Source organism: Mauremys mutica, chromosome 11, assembly GCF_020497125.1.
Source record: "Mauremys mutica isolate MM-2020 ecotype Southern chromosome 11, ASM2049712v1, whole genome shotgun sequence".
NCBI lineage: Eukaryota > Metazoa > Chordata > Testudines > Geoemydidae > Mauremys > Mauremys mutica.
Genome location: NC_059082.1, coordinates 31,067,493 through 31,091,883, shown reverse-complemented (window position 1 = coordinate 31,091,883; position 24,391 = coordinate 31,067,493). Strand labels below are relative to the sequence as shown.

General features: G+C 41.4%; 1 protein-coding gene across 2 annotated transcripts in view; it reads left to right on the top strand.

Moving 5' to 3' along the window:
* The first annotated feature begins 10,952 nt into the window (after positions 1-10,952).
* Positions 10,953-24,391, top strand: part of BNIP2 (BCL2 interacting protein 2) — a 34,177-nt gene continuing 20,738 nt past the window's right edge. Inside the window, exons 1-3 of one of the 2 annotated variants that reach the window (XM_044979670.1) lie at positions 10,953-11,139; positions 21,737-21,865; positions 23,363-23,430. In XM_044979670.1, coding sequence (XP_044835605.1) covers positions 21,816-21,865; positions 23,363-23,430 — 118 coding nt within the window. In that variant the 5' untranslated portion in view covers positions 10,953-11,139; positions 21,737-21,815. The remainder of the gene's footprint in view (positions 11,140-21,736; positions 21,866-23,362; positions 23,431-24,391) is intronic. The other variant, XM_044979671.1, reaches the window with a different exon arrangement.

The window sequence follows — 24,391 nt, the reverse complement described above, 5'->3', positions numbered from 1 at the left end:
GGGGGAATGACAGACTCTCCAAGGAATGATTCCTTTGACTGCTTCATTGAGGAAAGGAAACTTGTCACAATGCCAAGAACAAAACTGCTGCTGGGCTTACTTTTGAATTTTATAAAGTGAATAAGTGAAAAACGTATACACACTCACTTCAGACTTGCGCTATGAATAATTAAAAGAATATATAATTGTATCCAGTTTTCCCCCTCAAGCTCAACCAGCAAAGATCTCTTCTGTCCAAGTAACAGGGTGCTTCATGTTTTTTTCAAAAAACTGTCAGAAGTGAACTGAACCAAACATCACTGAATTTATATGCATGCAAGTAAAAACAACAGCCGGACCGTTAGAACAGACAAGAAAGAAGCGCTCAACAGTTTTATTGGATGGAGGTGTACATTTTTAATTTGACTATGCACAAGGATTTCCCTAATGCTGTAGGTCCTCCCTTCATGCTGGATTCTGATCAGTGATGTGTAGCTGGGGTATAATTGTATTTCTTGAAGAATTTTTTCACATAATGTACAGTCAATCTGTGGAACTCCTTGCCAGAGGATGTTGTGAAGGCCAAGACTATAACAGAGTTCAAAAATAAATAAATAGATAAATTCATGGGGGATAGGTCCATCAATGGCTATTAGCCAGGATGGGCAGGGATGGTGTCCCTAGCCTTTGTTTGCCACAAGCTGAGGATGAGCGACAGGGGATGGATCACTTGATGATTACCTTTTCTGTTCACTCCCTCTGGGGCACCTGGCATTGGCCACTGTGGGAAGACAGGATACTGGGCTAGATGGACCTCTGGCCTGACCCAGTATGGCTGTTCTGATGTTCTTAATATGCCACTGTACTTGTCCATGTAAGCAAAGCAGCTGACTTTAAACCTCATGGAAAGATGCAGTCATATACATCAGAGTTGAATTTAGGCTTCTTGGGTATTTTATCACCATTCACACTTGGTTGTAGACAGACTTGGCAAATGGCAGAGATCAGACATCTTTTCTATGTAAAGTAAAATAAAAGGATGTTTACCAAGTTGTGAATTGCTATCCAGAAATATTTTCAAAGAACAGAGAAAAACATTTCCTTTTTTGAGGAGGGAACAAATGCTGGTATATATTTAAAAAGTGTAATATAACAGCAATGAGCCACATTTTGCCTTTTATGATACTGATGCAGCCCAATTGCCCAGTGATTTTATCTGGAAGGGGCACAAGCAAGAGATCTTTATCTTTCATTTTCCACATACTCCTCAGAGAGTTTTACCAACATGCTGTACTCCTTAATTTTTACTTAGGCAAAAATTAGAGTCAATAGCAGTTTTGCATTCTTCTTAAAAATTTATTCACCACTCCGTCCTTAGGCATTTAGCACCTTTCACCTGAGGATCTCAAAATGGTTTACAAATAATAAGACTTGCAATAACTTTTGTGAAATAGGTAAGCATTTCACAAATGGAGAAGCAAAAGTTAAGTGGCCTGCTTAATTCACGCAGCTGGAAGCGGCAGAGGCTGGATATAGGAAACAGGTTTCTTGACTTCCAGTTACTTATTCTAACCACAGGCCCCAGTCTGGCTCACACTACTCTTGCTGTTTGCAGCCAGCAAACTGTTACCTTCTCTAGTAGAGAAAATCTGTTACAGTGGCTACAAATCCTCCTACAGAACAGGCTGAATAGTTTCTCTACTGGATGTGGATAACAGATATTTCCTTGACAGGGTAAGGTTCAATTATTTTCTCTCATCATTTGTATATATTATATATAATTAATATTCTCACTTCTCCAGTGTCAAGCATGAGAGCCTGTCAATCATTGATGAGGATGCTGTTCCTTACTTAGGCTGATTCCTGCCTCTCCTTCTCTCTGCAGGTATGTACCAAAAGGTGGAACAGGTGAAGGCCTACTGCAAAGAAAGGGGGAAGATGGTGGTGAGGAGGGCCAATGCTCAGATACTACAGAGATGGGTGCAGTATAAAGGCCTGCAGAGAACAGAATATGTTCACAACCCATGCATGCCATGCTCCTCAGTGATTCCATCTAAAATAGCTCAAAGAGGTTTGGAACAAGGTTAGGGTATGTGGAAACACAGCAACGGCTAGTGACTAGGCACAACCCTCCCCTTGCCTACACAAAAAGTGGATGCAACTCAAAGCAATCTGCTGTCTGGCTGGGAGGATGGCATTCCTTTACCCCCTGCAGAGAAGGTCTATGTAGCAGGATCCAAATGAGAAAGAAGGAACTGGTGATACTCTCCCAAAGTTTGCTCATCACAAGAGCTCTACTCATAACCCAACCTTTGCCATGATATAGTTCCCACTCATGATGCCATAATGTGTACCCCATCTTGCCTGAGCCTCTGTATTCCATAACCCACGTCTCAAAGTCTTGTACTCCAAATCCTGGCCCCAATTTCCGATCTCCTCTTAAACCCTGCACTTCATAATCCTCTACCCCAGAAGGAAAAAATGGTTCCAAGTATTAAAAAAAAGTAAGTGCCAGCTCGGACACTCTCTGCAGTATGGGCTAATCTGATCCCTGCTACACAATGCTCATTTTCTTCAACGTTGTGCAGGGAAGGATGATCAAACCCCATTCAGAAATGGCAGATGTTAGAGCTGTGTTTTCTATTCCAATACAACAGTGTTTCCCAAACTTGGGACGGCGCTTGTGCAGGGAAAGCCCCTGGTGGGCTAGGCGGGTTTGTTTACCTGCCGCGTCTGCAGGTTTGGCCGATCGCAGCTCCCACTGGCCACAGTTCGCTGCTCTGGGCCAGTGGGAGCTGCTGGAAGCAGTGGCCAGTACATCCCTCGGCCCGCGCCGCTTCCAGCAGCTCCCATTGGCCCGGAGCAGCGAACCACGGCCAGTAGGAGCTGCGATAGGCCGGACCTGCAAACGCGGCAGGTAAACAAACCAGCCCGGCCCACCAGGGGCTTTCCCTTCACAAGCGGCATCCCAAGTTTGGGAAACACTGCAATACAAGTACCTCTAAATCGATAAGTTCTGGAAATGAATATTGGGTGAGATTTCTCTTTAATATAAAATACAATGAAACTCTGATTATGTAGCAGAAATGCAGGGCTTCAATAAGCTGCTTCTATGCCCTATAGAAATATTACAGGTGGTCAGATTGTAAAGCCCTATCCAGCTTTACACATCTGAAAATTATTGTATGGTATGTTACACATTTATTCCGTATCACAATAGCACCTAAAATTGGAATTCATTTATGCCAGGTGCTCTTATGTACATATATTAAGAGGCAATCTGTGCCCCCAAAGAACTGACAGTCTAAAAAGACAGGGTAGAAGAAGGAAGTAATAGTATCCTCACTTCACAGATGGGGAACTGAGGCATAGAGAAATGCGAAGTGACTTGCCCAAGATCATACAAGAAGTTTGTGGCAGAGGCAGGAATTGAACACAAATTCCCTGAATACTAGTTCAGTGCCTTGAACACCAGACTATTTTTCAGTGTTTTGAACTGAAATACTTGTCCTATTCCTATTCAGATAAGAACTCTGAAACAAACAAGAGTATTTCTCCTTGTCCAGCCCAGCAAGCACAGACTTTCAACTGAATACTCCTAAATTCCTAGGTTACTGAGCTATTTACACTAACCATCTCAGAGGCATTTTTTAATCTTCTTTTCTTTGTAACAAAGTATTTAAAAAACAGATTACTGCCATGTTTAAAAGAAAAACACACAAATGTACATATTGTCCCAAGTTGTTGCTTTCAATGGCAATTATCAGTCTAAAGATTCATCATAAATTACTACACGTCCAAACTTGTATAACAGTTGATTTTCCAAACACGCAGGATAAATTTGTGACACAGCATTATTCTTACAAACCAGTTCTCTTTGGTACACCTTTCATGTAAGTATATGCTTATATTTGCAACTTTCTGATGTTTAAAAATAGAGGTATTCAACATTTGTTATGCAGTTGGTTCTGACCTCTTCTTTGCTTCTTTTCTAGGGTACGTTTGAACACCCTGATTGATTTCCAGCTATCTTTTGCCACCTTGTGGAGAAGGTGAAACACTGCATGACATAAATGGCAAACTACTAGAGCTTGTCAGAAAACAAAATGTTTTCCCCTGTGGAAAATGTCACCAAAAATGAAAAAATAATTTTCATCAAAACTTTCCACTTAAAATTTTGACTTTTCATCAAAAAATTAAAACTTTTGGCCCAAATAATAAAAGTTTTCAGTGGAGACTCAAATTTCTGCAGAAAGCAGACACTTTTCATGAAAACATTTGTTTAGAAAACACCCAATTTTCATTTGAAACACCGTTTTGATAGAAAAGTTTTGATTAGTCTTAATGGAGTCCCAAAATGGTATCACAGTGTGGTCATTTATAGGTAGGGCCCTACCAGATTCACAGCCATGAAAAACACATCATGGACCATGAAATCTGATCTCCCCTCATGAAATCTGGTCTTTTGTATTCTTTTACCCTATATTATACAGATCTCACAGGGGCGACCAGTGTTTCTCAAATTGGGGGTCTTGACCCAAAAGGGAATTGCAGAGGGATTGCAAGGTTATTTTAGGGGGGGTTGCAGTATTGCCACCCTTACTTCTGTGCTTTATTTAGAGCTAGGTGGCCAGAAAGCAGTGGTTATTGGCCAGGCACCCAGCTCTGAAGGCAGCACCCCGCCAGAGACAGTGCAGAAGGGTGGCAATACCATACCGTGCCACCCTTACTTCTGCACTGCTGCCTTCAGAGCAGGGCGGCCAGAGAATAGTGTCAAGTATCAGAGGGGTAGCAGTGTTAGTCTGGTTCTGTAGAAGCAGCAAAGAGTCCTGTGGCACCTTATAGACTAACAGACGTTTTGCAGCATGAGTTTTCGTGGGTGAATACCCACTTCTTCGGATGCAAGACAATAGTGGCTGCTGACTAAGGGCCCAGCTCTGCAGGCAGCAGCTCCGCCTGCAGAGTTGGGCTCCCGGCCTGCAGCCACCGCTCTCCAACTGCCCAGTTCTGAAGGCAGCGTTGCCACTAGCAGCAGTGCAGAGGTTAAGGGTAGCAGTACCACAGCCCACCCCCCAATAGGCTTGTGACTCCCCACACAATCCCTTTTTGGGTCAGGGCCCCTACAATTACAACACTGTGAAATTTTAGATTTAAATAGCTGAAATCATGAAATTTACAATTTTTTAAATCTTATGACTGTGAAATTGACCAAAATGGCCCATGAATTTGATAGGGCCCTATTTATAGGGGTAAAAAAACCCCAACTTCTTATGTTGTCACATCCATCCATGAAAGTGCAGGGAACAATCTCCATGAGAGAATGTATCAGTTATTAATCTGATCTGATACCTTACCTAACATAAACATGGTAGAAGAATAGTGACATGGAAACCTGCAACAGATTTGGGTTTGATTTTTATATTTGCCCACAAGTAAAGATTTTCAAACATAAAACTACTAGACCTATAAGTAGGTCTTGAGCAGTGTTTGGAATTAAACACCCTGAATGATGGATCTCCACTTTCGTTCAGTATAATGTCCCAGCATAACAGGTATAGAGCTCCTTGAACTATAGGGCTCAGCCTCAGGAGACTGGCATAATTCCAACAGTATTCATGGATATTCTACTATAGCAGAGTATATTGTGCTAGGCAGGACTCTTACCTTCCATAAATGGTAATGAGTCTTTTGTTCCAAATAAACTCACAGTGCCCCAGGCTGACTGTCTTCAATACTTGGACAAGTGACTCAGTGGAAAATCAGCCTACAGGCAATCTTTTTTTTTCAGTTCTGAAGATGCTTCATGCATTGGGCCAATAGGAAGTGATCAAATAACTGAGATGACCAGATCTTAAGTGTGGAACATTGGGATGACATGGTTGGGGGGATATTTCAAAGTGAGGTGCACCAGCAATGGTTTGACTGGCATTCAGGGAAGTGTATAAAGGACATGGGGGCAGAGAAATTAAAAAGGTATCCCTGTGCACTTCTCAACCAAGCAATGCCCATCCAACTTGTTCTTTGATGTCACCTTCCCAGAATAAAAATGGGGATGTACACTCAAGGTAAGAGGTGAGTATTTACCATCTGTGTCTCTTTTGCTATTTTTTTCAAGTCTCAGCCTGTTCTTGCATTTTGCAGCCTGTATCTGCACATCCAGTTCTTCCTTATTTAAATCATCTCGTGCCCTGAGGTATATTATAATTATTATTTGATTACTAAACATATATATGATGGTAGTGCCTGTAGGCCCCAATATATATTAGGGCCCATGGTGCTAACCTCTGTACAAAACACATAAGATAATATGGTCACCACCCTCAGGACCTTACGTTATTAATTGCTCTTCTTTTGTCTCTGTGCTCTGTCATATTTTTCTTCATCTTTGTCTTCTTTTTCCTTTTTTCACTTTTCTCTGCTCATTCCTCTTTTCCTCCACACCTTTAAATCCAGTCTCCCCTCCTTTTTCCTCCGTATCTCCCCTCATTCTTACTTGTTTATTCCCAGATCTATATTGACCCTCCTCCTTGCCCTGAAACAGACTTCATTTTTTGCACCCTTCCACCCTTGCCTTGGCAACTTGGGGCGGTGGGGTGGAGGTGGGAGAAGTGAAGAGAAACTGGCTGGGTTAGCAGCTGCCTCAATATAGTGGCAATGTGTTGAACTCCTTATAAATCTAGCCACTCACAGTGTATGATTCTGTATTGATCCGAATCTCTGGTTGCACCTGCCCTAGAAAAGTTTGTACCCAACAGTGCAGCTGCACTGTTAGACATGATAAATGAGTTAGTGTAAACAGTGCTCAGGAGCTTTTACGCAACATTATGAAAACCTGGGATTTTCTGTGAAAGGAAGCTAGCTCATCAGGTTTCATGACATGGTGGTAAATACGCCTGAGCCCATCTACACTAGCGTTTTTATCTTGTTGAGAGCAATGCTGCAGTGCAGTAGCTGCAGACTACAGACAAAACGATTTTCTTGCATGAACAAGACCTGTGTGGGAGGACTACCTCAAAGTCTCTGGTGGGCAAGGTACATGACTTCACTGGGAAAATTTTTTAAAGGGTGGAGGATAGTGTGGGCATAGGTCAGTGTCCTAGTGGGAACTATGTGTGTGGTCAGAAAAATGTAGCTTCTGTAAAGGTTTATGATTAATGGCAATGGCATAAGTGTTTTAGCTAGCCATCTAAAATGGTTGAAGTCCAAAGGTCTCAAAGCACCTTCTAAATGTGAGTTAACTTTAAGTTAAATTAGCTATGACTTAGTGCTGAGTACCCTCATGTTCCTTTGACTTCAAAAGTATACACTGAGGTTCTGCAGTTCTAAAAAATTAGGCCACTTATTTTCAGACAGGATTTAGGTGCCTAACTTTTGGGACCCAAATTTTGGCATAAGTGTCACATAATCCCTCTGATGCAGGTATTCTCTCAATTTTACAAATGGGAAAGCTGAACTGACTTGCCCAAGAACACCAGAGTCAGCATCAGAAGTGCAATAGAACACAGATATCCTGATTTTCAGACCCAGTTCTAGCCCCCAGCCAATTCAGCACAGTCTTCCTTTTCCTCCCCCCCCATCCTGGCCTCCCCCATAAGGAAGGAATGTGATAATGATGAAGATGACCTTTTGGCTAACCACCTGTACTTGTATTTCTCCTTTCCTCAAAATGCAATAGCATAACATTTTCATGCAGTAGGAGGACATTTTCAGTGCAACTGCTGATCCACTGAAATATCCTTTTTTATTTTCCAAGTATGTGGCTATTTTAAAAATTATAACCTTGATGTTTCTACATATTGAGATTATTTTCCTTTCCATGGAAAAGAGCCCATCCTCTTTTGAGAATAATTACACTGTCGAAGAAAAACTAAGAAAACTGTTTCTCTGAGGTATGTAAGTTTATCTAACTCAAAGGTACCTTCTAATGGGCATTGTTTAAATGAATTTTCACGCGTGTACAGATTCCAATCATTTAAATACCTGCAGGTTTTAGGACCATAATGTACGTACATGTAATATGCTGGGGTACCCTTAGGGGGTAAGGTGGAAAGTTTAGACTGTTCCCCCCCCCATTTTCCAGTCACACCAACTGAGGGGGTCCCTGTCCGCGCTAGCGGATCAGAATCTAAGAATCCCTCCCTACAGGGTACTCACATACAGGAGAGACTCACAAGAAAGACTACGACCCTCTTACACCTCCTTTCAGCAAAGAGCATCGGCTAGTCTCTGGGAGATAAAGCCGCGTACTCTAATTGCTTCCAGGGAGACGATCAGATTGTCAGTAGCCCACACAGAAGGGAAAGGGGAGGGAAGATGGGTTCACACACTCCTAGACCCAGGCAGCTTCCTCGCCGGACTATGCCAAGCTGAGTCAGCCCACCGTGGGTCGGATCTCCTAAAGATCCACTAGTTACCGGGCTTGCGTTAGAGCAGTCCTGATCATTAGCTTCCGCTTCACAGGGTACTCTGGGCGTCTTCCGATAACGATCAATCACACTGGTATACACACACACACACACCAAGGCCTCTTTTCCTCTTTTTAACCCTTTTTTAACCTTTTTATCTCTTTAAAAAAATTTTTTTTTTTTTTTTTTTAACCAAGATGCATCGTTACCTGGTCCGGACTAATACCATGAGGCGTTATGACAACCCCTCTTGAGGCGGTAAAAACCCCTCAGCACCGGTGCATTCTAATGCATTTACCTATGCATTACCTGTTGGCCAACTCAGCAGTTCCTAGTACTGCTATAAACTAACCTTATTGGGGCCTCTCCCCAATACCACTCTGCATTTGATCCTGCTGCACAGTCAATAAGTTCAGATGGCGTGAGCCCAGCAGAAACAGACGTCCCCCACAGACAGTCCTCCTCCGATACCCCAATAGAGATTTCAAAAGGTCTCTTACCTCTATTGTGGCGCCATGGGGTTCGAAGGGGAACGATCCGTAGCAGCCGTCTGTGTGTCCGTGGGCGTTGCCATCCCGGACAAGCCCCCAAACTGTCGAAGAAAAACTAAGTTCTCGCTTTTTGTTTGGGTGCAGCAAAATTAAATACTTTATTTAATTCTCTAGTGAACACAAGAGGGAGAGAGTGTCAGGAACTGGGTTGCCCTTTGTTCTGGACGGATCTCTCTCAATTAGTAAACAATCATAGCAATTTTTATACCTTTGTTACAGACAGTGGCTAGCAAACCTGGAGACAGTAAAAGTAAACATTTGCATTTGTTTATACATAAGCCTATTCGCTATCTTATTTGTCTTCAATACTAGAACAGAAAACAAAACTGCAGTTTACAAGGTCGTAATGACTCTTCACACAATTCTCTCTGTACCACATTAAGATCCCTTCAAACCTTCATTAATTAATTCTTGGCCTCCACAACACCCATTTCTAAAGCACCCATCAAAATGCTTTATGGATGCGTTTATTTAGATTTGTCTAGAATAGTGAATTCCCTGACGGGAGCATGAACTATGACTCTTTTTTCCAGTGGTGAGTGTTTTGTTTTGTTTTTTTGGAGGGGGGGGGGGCGGCGGCAGGGACACTTCATCCTTTGGAAAATGCTTTTGTGAAGAAGTGGGACTTGCCCCATGCCTTGAACGTATACAGCACTAACCTCAGATGAACCTCCAGCTTCTAGAGGTGAAGGACTGATACATTGCTTTTTTTTTTATTGTTTTGCTAAACGTTTATAATTTTATTATTAAATTGATGTGCAGTATAGGGAATAATTTCTCACTGGCATGATAAGCATAAGAACATAAGAACATAAGAAAGGCCGTACCGGGTCAGACCAAAGGTCCATCTAGCCCAGTATCTGTCTACCGACAGTGGCCAATGCCAGGTGCCCGAGGGAGTGAACCTAACAGGCAATGATCAAGTGATCTCTCTCCTGCCATCCATCTCCATCCTCTGACGAACAGAGGCTAGGGACACCATCCTTACCCATCCTGGCTAATAGCCATTTATGGACTTAGCCATCATGAATTTATCCAGTACCCTTTTAAACATTGTTATAGTCCTAGCCTTCACAACCTCCTCAGGTAAGGAGTTCCACAAGTTGACTGTGCGCTGCATGAAGAACTTCCTTTTATTTGTTTTAAACCTGCTGCCTATTAATTTCATTTGGTGACCCCTAGTTCTTGTATTATGGGAATAAGTAAATAACTTTTCCTTATCCACTTTCTCAACATCACTCATGATTTTATATACCTCTATCATGTCCCCACTGAGACTTGTTACTGCTTTTGAGTCACAAACTCCCCTGGGGCTTGGGTAGGTTCTGAGAGTAGAGCACAAAGACCCAGATCCTCCAAGGTATTTAGGCACCTCATTCTCCCTGATTTTGATGGGAAACAAGTGCCTTCATCCATGTGAGGATTGGAGCCGGCTGGACTCCTAGCTACCTGCCCTTGGAACTGCTCTGCCCCCTCACCATGCACAGGTGCTGGAACTAGGGGTGCTGCTGCACCTCCTGGCTTGAAGTGGTTTCCAGCAGCTACAGGGGTTACAGTTTGCTTCGAGGGCTCTCAGCGCCCCCACTATACAAATGGTTCCAGCACCCCGGCCACCAGGGTGCCTGAGCCCCACCCTCCCCTCCGTGTGGGGTGGAGCGGGGCCCCTTTCACAGACCCCAGCGGCTGAGGCCGAGCACTGCAGTGTGAGTTTGGTGCCAAGTCCCAGTGCAGCGCAGGGGCGTCAGGTGCCTCGACCCCTGTCAAACGGGCCCCGTGGGGCGCGCCCAGCTCGCACAGGAAGGCTGGGGCGGGGCAGCGCCTTGAGCGTGGCGGGCTCGCTGCCCAGCCTTCCTCCTCCGGCAGCGCCCCGGCCCCGCTAGAGCACGCAGCGCCGCCTGGCCGCCCGCCCATGGGCCTCAGCCTGGAGGCAGGCGGCCGATTACCCGCCCGCCCGCACTCGGCGCCTCGCTTCACAGCAGCGTCTGTCCAGCGGCCCGAGGCGGTTCGTTCGAAACTCACTACGCATGCGCCTAATTTGCAACGCCCCGGGCCGTTCCCCCTCCCACGGGGTCGTATGACCCGCCGCTCTCCGGCCTCTGCTTCTGGCTTCTCCCATCCGGTTCCGGGTCAGGGCGGTGGCGGGGCGGGAGGCGTTGGGGTCTCTCCGCTGCCCTGGCCGCCTGGGAGGATTCGTTCCCCGTTAGGTACGTCCCGCTGCGGGGTGGGGGTGGGAGACCCGGCTGTGGCTGAGGAGGGGCTGGCTGGGGCCGTGGAGCGGGGGAGGCCAGTTGCTGGCTCTCTGTGGAGGGAGGGGGCGAGGACTGGAGGGGAGAGGTGCCCCTGGAGGGGTGTGACTGCGTCGGGGGGCGCTGGGGCGGCTGGAGATCCCGTTGCTCATTGCTCGAGGGCGGCTGCGTTCCTGGGTTCTCCCCCGGGCAGCGGGGAAGGGGGGCGGGGGCAGGGCCGGGTGTGTGTTGCTCTGTCGCTGGCAGGCAGCTCAGTCGCCTGTGGCCACGGTTCAGTTGGGCTGCCCAGGCGCTTTGTTGGGGGCCGTCTCGGTAAGAGTTTTGAAGGTGGGCATCGGCCTTCGATGTGCTTTTACAATAACGTAAACGTTAAACTACTGTATGATGGTGCAGTAACAATGTATCTAGCACAAACTCTCAAAAGCAAAGCTGTTATCTGCACTAGAACGTTAGTTAGGTTTAGCCAGTGGTGTGTGGCTTTGCAGATTCAGAAGTCATGTTATCCTGCTCAGTCTTACTCTGTTCTTGTGAGTAGGTTTGATTGAAACGTGCAAAAATCATACTCTGAAATGATGTGGCGTGTGTTCTTTAAATTGCTGTCAATTCAAGGGATAGCAGCTGGCAGAACAGAAGGATATCACAAAGTCTGGAGTCAGTGGTCAGTATTTTACTAGCATATGAACAGACAACTTCCTATTCCCAAAATGTAGCTGTTGAGAGTAGGAACAGCTTCTAGTGGTTACCGTGCAGAAAAGAGGAAACCTGTTAATCATAGAATATCAGGATTGGAAGGGACTTCAGGAGGTCATCTAGTCCAACCCCCTGCTCAAAGCAGGACCAATCCCCAGACAGATTTTTGCCCCAGATCACTAAATGGCCCCCTCAAGGATTGAACTCACAAGCCTGGGTTTAGCAGGCCAATGCTCAAACCACTGAGCTGTTCCTCCCACTTATTTTGAGCTTCCTTTTTTGCATGCACTCACTCTCTGATTGCTAGTTTAAAATAGGTAAATGTTGGCTGCCTCAATTTTTGTAGTAACTCAGGTTCTGAATATTTGGTGGATACACCACATTAAAGTACAGGAAATAGCAAGGTGGGTTCAGTGTATTTGGCACCCTGAATACTAAATTCACTTGCATTTTTTCAAACTTCAACTGAATGCTTAGGTTGCGGCTTTCTATGCAGAGCAGCAATAGAAGTTGCTCAAAGCCTGAAAGTTATAAACATCAATGGCCTTGTATTAATGTAGGTTTCCCAATTTTTTTCAGAGACTAGTCTCATAGACCACCTTCTCTTCACTCATGATTTAATGGATTATCCATCCCATTGTAGATCAGATAACTGTATCCCAGCTAGAACAATTGCATACATCAAATGAAATATGAGGAAAGAAATTAGTGTTAACTTCTAGTGTGTATTAATAGCTGGAAATAAGCCAGCACCATGTATCAATCAAGTCTTGGTGGATCACAGGTGGGGAACTGCTGGCTGAACTCTAAATTTTCCTTTAAATGATCATTGTTTGTGTTCAGTCAGGCTATAGATACAGGGTGACTGCATTATCGCATGTATTTTATAACTGAAACAGACACTTAAGATGTTTTTCAATTATGCACAAGTTTCTTCAGTGGAAACTGCCAGGGTAGGTGAATACATATAACTTGCAATGCTCTCCTCTGTTTTCCAAGTAAAAGTTCTTTGCACTAATGATCTGATAAACACTAATGATCATTATGTTGATCTAAAGTGATTACTACTAATCTTCTAACAGTATTTTCAGCATAAAATTTATAAACAACTCCATCTCTTTCAGCATATCTGTGCTTAATCTGGTGCCAAGTCTGTTAATTGCACAGCTGTGTTCCTGTTAGCCACCTTGAATGATTGGTTTATTAAGCAATAAGACATGCTAGGGTGTATGCTTCAAGATGATTATAACACCTTGGGCTATATTATGAGGCACAAAGCCAAAGTGGCTTTAACCAACTTAAAGCAATAACTGCTGTACCGTGCATTACCTAGAGTTCAGTATTGCTATTATGAAATGGAATTTCCTCATCAATGAAAGCTATTTAGAGTTGCAAGATGCTTATGAAGCAAGGCATTTTTATTACTTCCTGAGGGGCAGAAAGGACTTGAAATGTAACCATCTTTATGAAGTACTAACTACCTGGTTTTTTTTTTTTACCTCATGTCACAAACTTACAAGCAATTCAAACAGGGTTTTGCCCAGGTGCAGTAAAACATACAATGGTATTTTAATCTGGGTAACTCTCTAGCCACTTGGTTGAATTTGGAAATGCTATTTTTCTAGTCACAGTTCATATGAAAGTGTTAACGCTGAAAATGGTGTCGTCATTACAAAATGTTTCTATATCTATGGGTTTTTTTGTTTTTTAAAAAGCAACTTGAACTGAAATTTCATGCTTAACTGGTAAGACAACTAACTTAATGTTCTCACTTAAATGCTGTGGAAAAATGAAAGCAGTGTTTTCTAGACAGCATTATCAAAAGAAATTGGAACTACAAGTTAACAATTTCTCTAAACTAAGAATAGAACTTTTTATTTGATCATTGGTCCAGGACCAGGACTTAGAAAAACTTACTACACCTGAAGCCACTACTGTTAATCCAGCACACATTCTGTCTTGCTGTGAAGTCACTTTAAAATCACTGGTAGTGTTAGAATGGAATGGATTTACTGTCTCTGAAAGATGGAGTTCAATCTAACTTGGTGCATAATAATCCTTCAGCATCAAGTTGTTGACAAGATAGTGATTAAGTTCATTAGTGTTTGCTAGGGCTAGAAATGAATGCTTTATATATGTGGAAAGATAAGACTGTCTAGTTTGTTATACCATATTTAGTTCTAGCCATATTGGTTCAGAAGATGTATTTTAAAGCTATCACTACTTCCAAGGAATCCTATATTGATCCAGGACTGAATATATAAAGTTCTCTTCCTTGTACCACACAAATATCTGCTGTTTGCTTGTGAATCTTATCGCTTCTGATCACCTTTGGTTTTAACTGTAGAACCAATTGTGGTATAGATTCCAAAGAGAGGAAGGACACAATCTCTGTATCAAGGCTTTATCTTTTAGTACTTGGATAGGTGTCCGATCTCCAGTTCTATTGATTTGAGCTACTTAACCACAAATCAGGTTAAGCAAGGGCAGTAGGAAGGCAGACTTTACTATATTGGTTTGCTAGTGTATTTGCACCCTGATCTAAAGGACCTGCTTCAAACAATGAGATGGTAAGTGATAGGATGCGAAGACTCAATCTATAGTTGATTTGCTGATACTCCAAACAATGGAACAAACTGATAGATTTTTACATTCAGTGGCCAAGCGTTTTTGTCCATGGATTCCGGAAATGGACGTTCTAATAACACAATGTTTCAAAATTAAATATACAATGCTTCTAGCACCTCTATCAAAGAGTAAGAAATTGGATTTTAATGATACATTCCTGTGCAGAAAATCTGGTTTTGACATCCAAATTTGTGTGCTTTGAGACACCTGGAATATGGAAATCACTGAAAAGTCAAACTTTGGCTCTTGTAAGGGAGTAGAACTGCATACTAGTCATGTGATGTGAATTTCATCTTTTGGAAGTTAGCTACAGTAATGAAGGACAGACATCTATATAGCAAACTTAGAGATCAAGCTTAAATTAATTATATACCTTCCCCCCCCCCCCCCCAGTCTTTCCTTAGGACTTCGACTGACTGAGAGTGAACTGCATTATCAGGGCATACTAAACATAGCTACGTTTAATTTAGTTTGTTCTTCTATTACTGAAATAAAAATATAGGTTGAGGTGCTTTGTTAAGGAAGTATGTTAGGAGATAAAATAACATAGTGGGTCCAATACTGTTAGAGCAGCAAGTTGGGGATCGTGTACTGAGGATTTTTGTTCAGGACCTGCGTAAGCAGAAATTGTAGTAGTGGTCTCTTATTCTGCTTTGTAAGCATTTGTGAGCAAAATGTGTCAAATTATTCCATAGCTAATTCGCAAGTCAGCAATATTTTGACTTCCTTCAAACTGATGCTGCTTATTACTCCTATTATATTAGTTTCATGTTCTTGTAGCTTTTGGATGATAGTGCTTTCATGCATGAAGCTTCACTTAGACTGTTTTGTCTATCTTGACTATTTAATCTGAATGTTTAAAGAGATACTGACGTTTAGTTGACCCAAAATTTGATCTTCCCTTTAATCAGCATATATTTTGCAGACAATCTCTTATGCAGGGCTTGAAATTCTTCTCGTAAATTACTTACAATTGTGTTATACAGTCCTTAAAAATACCTGCTTCTTAAATATAATATAATATTGCTGATAAGAATCCAGTTGCAATCATCTCTCTCCTCCTGCCTAGTTAAAAGATCTGGCAAGTTTTTTTGTAGAATAACTTTTAAACTTTACTGCATCTTGAGCAAATACTCAAACCCTATTCATGTTACATACTTAAGTAATATCTTAAGTTTATCTACATGTCTGATAAAATGTACACACACAGGGATTGCTTGGCCACTGAAATGCAGCAATCTCTGAGATTAAGAACAGTTGTCAGCTGATACACAGCATACTCCAAACATGTACTGAGAGGAAAACTTGCTCAAGGTATTTGGGATTTTAAATGTCAATGCAGTGTAGACACTCTCTCTTAAGAGCACCATCTGAAAGTGCTACATTATGAACTGCATGGACATGAGTTTCTCATTTCCTAATCTCACATGTTCCTTTTAATTTCTAATTATCTTTTATTTTCACATTAAAGCAGTATCTTTCCAGTTTTCTCTCATTACCTTTTTGATTGTTCTTAGTAGCTTTTACTCCACACAAAATATTCCCTGCTGGTTGTTACTCTTACACAACTTTCCCTTTGTATATTATAATCTGTTCTGCAATCTATATTGAGAAATATTTTGACTGAGTTAGGTTCTCCAAAAGGGAAATACTCTACAGAAAAGGCATGTTCAAAATTTACCTGCCCTTATTGATAGGAATGTCTAGTTCCAATCATGTAACTTTCTTTCAAACATTTGACATCTGTCTATTAGAAGCATTGATCACTTAATTAACAAGATGACACTGATTTGTTAGTGTCCAGTTTCAACATGTAACAGACTAAACCTCATAAGGAAAATCATTTGATGCAAGCACCAGGAGCTATTCTAAATGAAGTACTTGACTTTTTAGAACTGTAGTCGGAAGTTTGTCATGACATGGAGAGGGAATCCTCTGGAGTACACATTTAAGAAACTAGTGTCTCAGATGTAACTGAACTGTGGTGGTAAAGTTGTAGCCAACACAGCTGAATTTCCAGATGAAAGTGGACTGCTGTCTTCTAAAGAGTTTGCTCATTGGCTAAATGAATCATATAAATATCAGTAATCCTTTGGTCTCACTCTGCAGTTTTGTCTACTTGACATTGCTGTGCTACATAAAATCAGTAGCCCTTAAAAATAATTGTAGCAAATGTAGAAATTAGTTTTATGTCATGGGGATTGTTTATGATTCAAACAGTATCAATTGTTGTATGCCATTCAGGAATGGAGAAGACTGTACATTTTGTTAATAATTAGATGGTTCTTGTTATCAGTGTAGGAGGGCCATCGCTTCTTGTGTGCCTTTTAATAAGAATTAACAAAACAGTTTTCTGGTGGTTTAGCCCTTTATATTAGCCTGGCTGCTTTAGGTGCATGATCATATTTAAAGTTTATTCACCATTGTGGTGGTATGTAACTCAAAGTGCACTCCATCTCTGAAGCGACTTTGAAAATGGCACCTTCTTAATCAATAAATTTGACTCTTGTGCATCTCGTGCTTTCTTCAGTGATAAGTTCTTACTGCTGCATACCCCTGTAAAATCAACATAGCTATGAGATTCTAGCTAGATTCTTTGTGTGCATCACCAGGATTAAATTTAAGTCCCAAATATTTGGGACTCCTTGTTACTGGTGATATGTGAGCCTGAAAGAACACCACAGCTTGATTTGAATGTCCCAGAGTGAGGTGGCTTTTAAAAAAAATTAGTTATCTGCAAAAATGTTCTGGTTTTGAGACAATTGTGGAATTCCAATAAACCTTTAAGGCACTCTTCAAAATAGAACTAGACCATAAGACTTTGCTTAATTTTGTCTGAGACAGAAGAGAATAACTTCATTACCATTTCCAGAATTACTGGGAGATTTCTACTGTTTGATAGTTTGTGGCAATAGTGGATTGGTGTAATCCTGTTTACTAAGAGCTATTAATACCTTACAATAATTCTTGACATCTCTTTTCCTCATAAGTATTAACCAGTTATCAGCAGGACAATTAGGAGACAGCTAGCAAGCGAAATTTGATATAATAATCTTCACAGTTACTAGTACTAATCATTCTCCGTTCATATTCTCATTCTCAGGTGAGTCACTTGAGTGATGTCTGCCATAAAAGTATTTGGCTGGACACTGTGGGTTGACAAACTTGTGACACTTAGCAAAGTGTCTCCCTACAAGGTTCAGCCTGCTAGAGCCATCTCTCAGGGGTTTTTAAGCAAATATTTTGGCAACTTGTTAGTAAATTAACTATAATATCCAACATCTGGATCAGATCGAAAGAATAGATGCCATATAGATATGTGGCAAAGCAGTAGATGATTGAAACTGTTTGCAAGTGGCAACATTATAGGAGATGCTCATCTGACCCTTTCAGACTCTTAGTTCTTTGCAGAGATTTTTTTAAAGCACCTCTTGTGCAGGTCCTTTACCTTTGTATTGATAGTATTTTATCTATCTGGCCTAAATTGCGGAATGACTTTTGTCCAAAGTGGGCACCTGATCTGGACTGATCCTACAAAAATGCTAGGAGCTTATGGAAGCTTCAGTGAGCGTATATTTTTAAATTAATATCTAAGTGATATTTTTCCACATTGAAGCAATTTTTGCATTCCTGTTATGGCTTACAAAACAAGATCAGTTAACATGCGAAAGGAGAGGTGTAGTTATAAAGATGCAAGAAAATATTTTAAATCAGACATGTTAAATTATTTCTAACTCCTGGCTGTAGTCTACAGTTGATCAACTGTAGTCATATAATATTTATAAAGTTTTATTATATTGTGTATTAGATATAAAGGTTAAAGGCTTCACCAATCAGTGTCATATATGTAAGTCACCTTTGACAAAGTCACAGACAAAGGTGAGCACAAATCCTAGAAATAAAGATAATCATTTAGTTCCTTTCTCTCTCTCCAGCATTTGAGAGGAGATGATAAGCTTAATGTGCTTTAGTATTGATGTCTCCTTTTCTTGTTAACTGTCAAGAATAAAATCTCTTGAAAGTTTACTTCCTAACAAATAAAATCTAGTAGTTTTCTTCAGGTAAGACTGAATCCTCTACTGTTTTGATTCACTTAGGAACTTCCCTGTACAAGAGTTCACCGGGGCTCGACCCTCTCCAGGGTGGAGGGGAGCCATGCCGGCTCACTACACAGCGAGGGGTCAGAGAAATAGTTCGGCTGGGGGTCTCCCTCAGTAGCCCTTGCGGTAGTTGGCTGCACGGTGGTTACGTCTGGCCCCGGCTCCGGCGGGGCAACAACCACTGGGTCAGGAGGCTCAGGCCTTCAGGCAGGGCTGAGCGGTAATAGTAGTCCTAAGCCCGGCCCTAGGGCAGGGCAACAACCACTGAGTCAGAATGCTCAGGCCCTCAGGCAGGGCTGAGCAGTAGTAATAGGCCTTGGCCTCCTCAGGCCAGGGAGAGGGGGAGTCTGCCACCCCGGAGTTGAGTGGCAGGGGGGGATGCAGGCCCTCCCACTCCACTGCATCCCAGCCCAGGGCCCTAGCAGCAGCTGAAGATCCGCTGCTTAGTCAGTGGGGATCCTGGCCGCAACACACTGACGTAGGCTCCGGTAATGCTGCAGCCAGACTGGGGTCGGCCGCCCCCGGGCTACTTCCGTACTCCCCTTCGGGCCCTACCTGGGTCCTGACGTCGGCCTCTGCAGGGTCCAGGAGCATGGGTTCGTCGCAGCCGGGGCTGGTTGGCAGCTCCGGCAGCTCCTCCGGGTAGTGGGTGCAGGCTAGCTCTGGCCAGTCTGGGCGGCTGCCTTGGGCTGCAGGAGCTTCCCAGTCTCGAGCTCCCCTAGGGACGTCCGCTCTCTCTGGCAGCTGGGCTCCTAGGGAGCCCTGAGGGCCGGCCTTTATAGTTCCGGGTCACTGCCTGACCCTTTGAGGGGCGGGCTCAGAGCTCGCTAGCTCCGCCCCCTCTGGCTGGGCTCGTCCTCCTCCGGGGCGGAGGGGAGCCACACCGCCTCACTACATCCCCCCTTTATGAAATCAGAATTACAAGAAATCCTTAGATCAGCTATATAAGAACCTCTTATCTTTAACTAGCTTTGACATTAAATTATACAACAGTCAGCTTACTAACATCTGGGAAGAAGTACACAACATTAAAAATGTTGCCCTTGGTTTTCTAAATATGACTTATGATTTATTTACAGTCAGTTGTAGAATCTAAAGAAACAGTAGCAAAATAATTAAGAGGCTCTAATGGGGGTGCATAAAAAGCTTGGAAATATTACCAAGAGGACTGAAATTGGTACATGAATTCACTGGGCCAGAACCTTTAGTTCAGTTTGATCTATATTATCAGGAAGGTCCAAAACACATTGTATGGCTTTGCAAAATTACCAAGATTCTCAAGTTTTCAATGTAACATTTTTCCCTCAGTTCTCATTTTAGCAATTATCCCTAAAACTGTCAGATCATCACTAAATGCTGAGGTGTATCAGCTTAATATTTGCATTAGTAATTTTTGATGAAATAGCATGTAAACTTGAAGCGTGTAAAGTTAAATGCTGTTTTCAGAGATGGAATTGTGGTAAAGATTCTAGAAAAGTCTTAAAACCATCAGTAGTTACAGATTTTCAGTTGATTGTACCACCTTTAACAGAGATGAAATGAAAGGCACTGCATAGACTGAAAAAAAAATCGTTATCTTCTGTTCGTTTCCCACAGTTGAATAAGTAGTTTTAAAATCTTCTGTATAATGCTTCCCATCCTTTACACCATTGCTGCTTTTTAGGGGGGCATCGTGAGGGCGGTGAAAGTTCATCTTGTAAAGTAAGATGTTGAGATAAAACTGCAGTGATGGCAGTAAGGGGAGAGGAAGGAACAAGAAAAGCATTATTAAAACTTTCAGTGGGCTATGCTGAGCTAATTCCAAGAAATCACCAGCATTACAGGAGATTACGTATTCAATATCAGTTTTCATTTTGCTGAATTAAACCAATAGAATTTCAAAAAGGGGGTGGGGGAAGAGCAAGGGAAATGAAATAAAATTAAGTCGTGCCTCCAGATTTCCCATGTGGTGCCAGTGTCAGGCATCTTCCCCAGGAGCATTTGATGTGACCAATTGCAAGTATTCCATTCTTTCATATCCCTTTTAATTCCTTCATTCTGCAGTTCTGTAGGTTAAACTCTGCTCTCCCATTTGTGAGGCAGGTCCATGTAGAGATGGCAAGGTGTGATTTGAGAGTTAGATTGTGGCTGTGAGAGCAGAATTTTACTATTATTGAAGACTAGGATAACTTCCAAAATCCAGCAGATAGGATCTTATTTAGATCACCAGAAACTGACACACAGCCCAACAGTGCTTCAGAAGGCTAATTTCTTGCTATATTTTACAACTTGAAACTCAAACGGACAGGCCAAAACAATACTTATGTTCTTCAGATATACTACGTGCCTTTCAAGAATGGGAGATACCATCATGGGCAGGGACATTGAAGAGAACTGGTTTTATCTATCAAAAACATAATTGTCCCCTGATCAGATGTTGTCCCCCTCTTCATATCATTCTTCTCTGGCTTTCCTTCATTTAACAAATCAAGTTTCATGCTCTCATCCTTTCTTTAGTTCTCTGCATAGTATTGCCCCAGTTTGTGTATCTGCTGATGTCTCTTTTCCCATTTTTCTCCTTACACTCATTGTTTCCTTCATTTCTTATAATGTTGCCCACAATGTTAGGAACAGTGTGCTATGATCTCTGTTTTCAGCCAACTAATTCCTGAAAACACAAACACTAACCCATGACACCATCTCATCTCAACTTAATTTTTTTTAAACTATCTCCATTTGATGTATTTATACTACTATTTATACTGATTATTTATACTATTCCATTCCTCTCCGAGTATCTCCCAAAATATCAGATCCTCACAACATCCTTGTGAGATAGACAAGTATATCTCTATTTTAAATATGGGACACTGAGGCAGAATAGGTTCTTGCCCAACATCATACATGAAGTTTGTGGCAAAACTGAACGCAGAGCTCATGAACTGTAGTCCAGTGTTTTAACCATAAGGCTGTTCTCCCTCCTAGTGCCTTTCTGTCTGATCATTTACTATCTTACTCTTCTAGGATAGACTGTTCTTTATTTGTCATTTGAGTATCTAGTACACTGTCAGTACTTAAATGCTGTTTTCGGAGGGGGTGAGTGGGAATTGAGAGAACATGACAGTGTTATTAAACATTTTAAAATGTTTTATCCACAGCTCTTCTCATATAACACCCTATATCCAGGAGGTTCTGACTCACCAGGAGTTCATATTAGCAATTGAGGCAAGGCTGAGGATGGAAGGTGTTGAATTTAAGGAAGAGTGGCAAGATGAAGATTTTCCAAGGTGAGAGAGTTCTTTTTATTTGTAAAACTTTTTTCCAATAATCTGTTAAACTGAAATCACTCCTCTTCAGAAACAAAGGCTATCAACTGCAGTCTACTTAGCACTTCAACCTGGCCAGCTAGGCATTCATTCTGCCTCTGCAGCATATTTGTGATGGTATGCTGCTTGGGCAGTATGGCCACTTGCCCTTATGCCTGATGTTAATATGATCTCTTGAACTATTCACTAGCAACATGTTCTTTTAAAACTAATTCTGCTAATACAGTACAGCTTAAAGGGTCTCAGAACTTAATGGATGAACTTGCCTTTTAATGAGTAGGGAAGGGCTCTTATTGTTAGCTACATATAAGCAAGGAGGAATATTAGTCTGTGAACTTCCCACATTCATGCAATGAGAACTATACCTTAAAGCTTTAAGGTAACTTCACATAATTCTGAAGTGCTACATATTCCTACTAAAGCTTTCAAAGATTAAAAAGTATCATTTGCTCAAATGCACTGGGTGACAATTAAGTTGAAAATCAATTCTGGGCTGTCTATACTTTCAAGCTTTTTTGAAATTCATTAAAACGCTTCCAAAACACCCCAGAAAATTCCATAAACTGTACAAGTAGGGAAAAGACTTAGATATCTATCAGGTCAAATTTTGAGCTTGATCCTTGATATGATGGTACATCTTCAAATTGGAACTTTCAGGCATGTTTCAGAATAGGGCAGTACATTTTCCTGAAATGTGCACTGTGGATAGTTTAAGCTGTTAAGAAGGAAAAATGTATATATATTGTTTGTTATAAATTGTCATCTAAAACTTCATCCAACCTTGCTCTTTTTCTTTTTATTGCTTCATAACAGACTTGGCCCAAGACTTGAAGAAACCTTATGCTTCACTTTAGCCTCCAATTTTGTGTGGCATGTTGTTTTTAATAGTTGTAATTAAACTATTCAGTTAAAATATTCTTTTATATAATCTTTCTGCCTTTTTGCTTCATCTTAGTGTATAGGTATCTCTTTAAGATTGCTTAGATGGAAACTAGGACATTGTGCATTTTTAGCAGGACATAGGATTTCTAAAGCACCATCTAACTAAATGATTTGCCTCTAAGGCCCCTTCTGTGCTTCATAATAAAATACAAGTTAAGAACTTTTCTGGTCTTGCTTAATTTCTTAAAATATCACATTTTATAATAGCATAGAACAATCCAGTGCTTGCAGTAATAACAGGCAGTAACTACTGGTTTGGTGTGTTTTTGTTTTTGTTAACATTGGTAGGTAAGGCTCACTTGAAAACTGCAAATCACTGTTCAGTCATGGTAATGCTCTGCTTGGCTGATAGCTTGGTTTAGACCACAAACATGTTTAATCTGATTCCAAACCCACAATGTTGTTTTTTTTTTAATAACGTGTGTATATGTGTTGGTCTAAAGATGAATATGGGATTTTTCACTAAATAATTTGCAAGTGTTTCCTGCAACAATTGTCTGTCTTTTTCTGGACCAGGCCCCTACCAGAGGATGATAATGTTGAAGCAGATATACTAGCTGTAACTGGCCAACAAGGCCAGCATGGTAAGAACCTCTTAACATAGTAGAAAGTCTTGGGTAAGCAGTGTTCAAATTAGTATATTTGTGTTTGAATACCACCAAAGTTTGTAGTACAGACCAACTGGGTTTGCCATAATACAGATTGGGCCTAGAAGGTGTTGTCTTCACTTCCGCTGTAAACTCAAAGCTTAATACCCATTGAAAATGAACTATTCCATTAGATTTTCATGATGGCCAGTCTTAAATTCATAGAAGCCAAATAAAGACGAACCATTCTGTCAATTTTAAGAGCTTATCGGGTTCTGTTGCACAATTTAGATGTTTCTTAGTCTCATTTTAATATTGACTTCACTGGATGCTAAATTTTAAAGGTGATGTCAAAGGAGGGAGGAAATACAGCTACTTTGGTTTATGTAGTTTATTTCTTAACATTTTCCTGCTTTTACCTTGGGGTTTCCTGGATTATGACAGTCTGCTTTAGTTTTGGCATTTCCAGTGCTGGATCAGTCGCTTTATTTCATTCCCTGCTTTCAACTGATGTGTCAATTATGCAGGTATATGCCTTGTCCTTTTAAAGCATGTTAAGCATACACCTGCCTAACATCCAGCCTTCCATTTTACTGTAGTTTGTCAGCCATTACTCATTATATATGTTCATATGAAGACTTTTCAAAGGCGATAACTTATTTAACTCTTAACTATAGTAACGATTTTATTTAATCTGTAAAAGAAGAGACTAGCAGGAGCTAGTTAACACAACAGGTTACATTAAACTAGTCTTTCACACGTACCCAACTTCAGTACTGTTGTATACTTATGTCGTGTCTTGTGTACTGTTTACTATATACATTCTTATAAGTATCCTGGACTCCCTCACCAATTGAGTACTGTATATTTTTCTCTGTGCTGTGTAAAAAATATAAATAAATAAATAAATAAATATATGAGAGAGACTAGGTGAGGTAATATCTTTTATTGGAGCAAC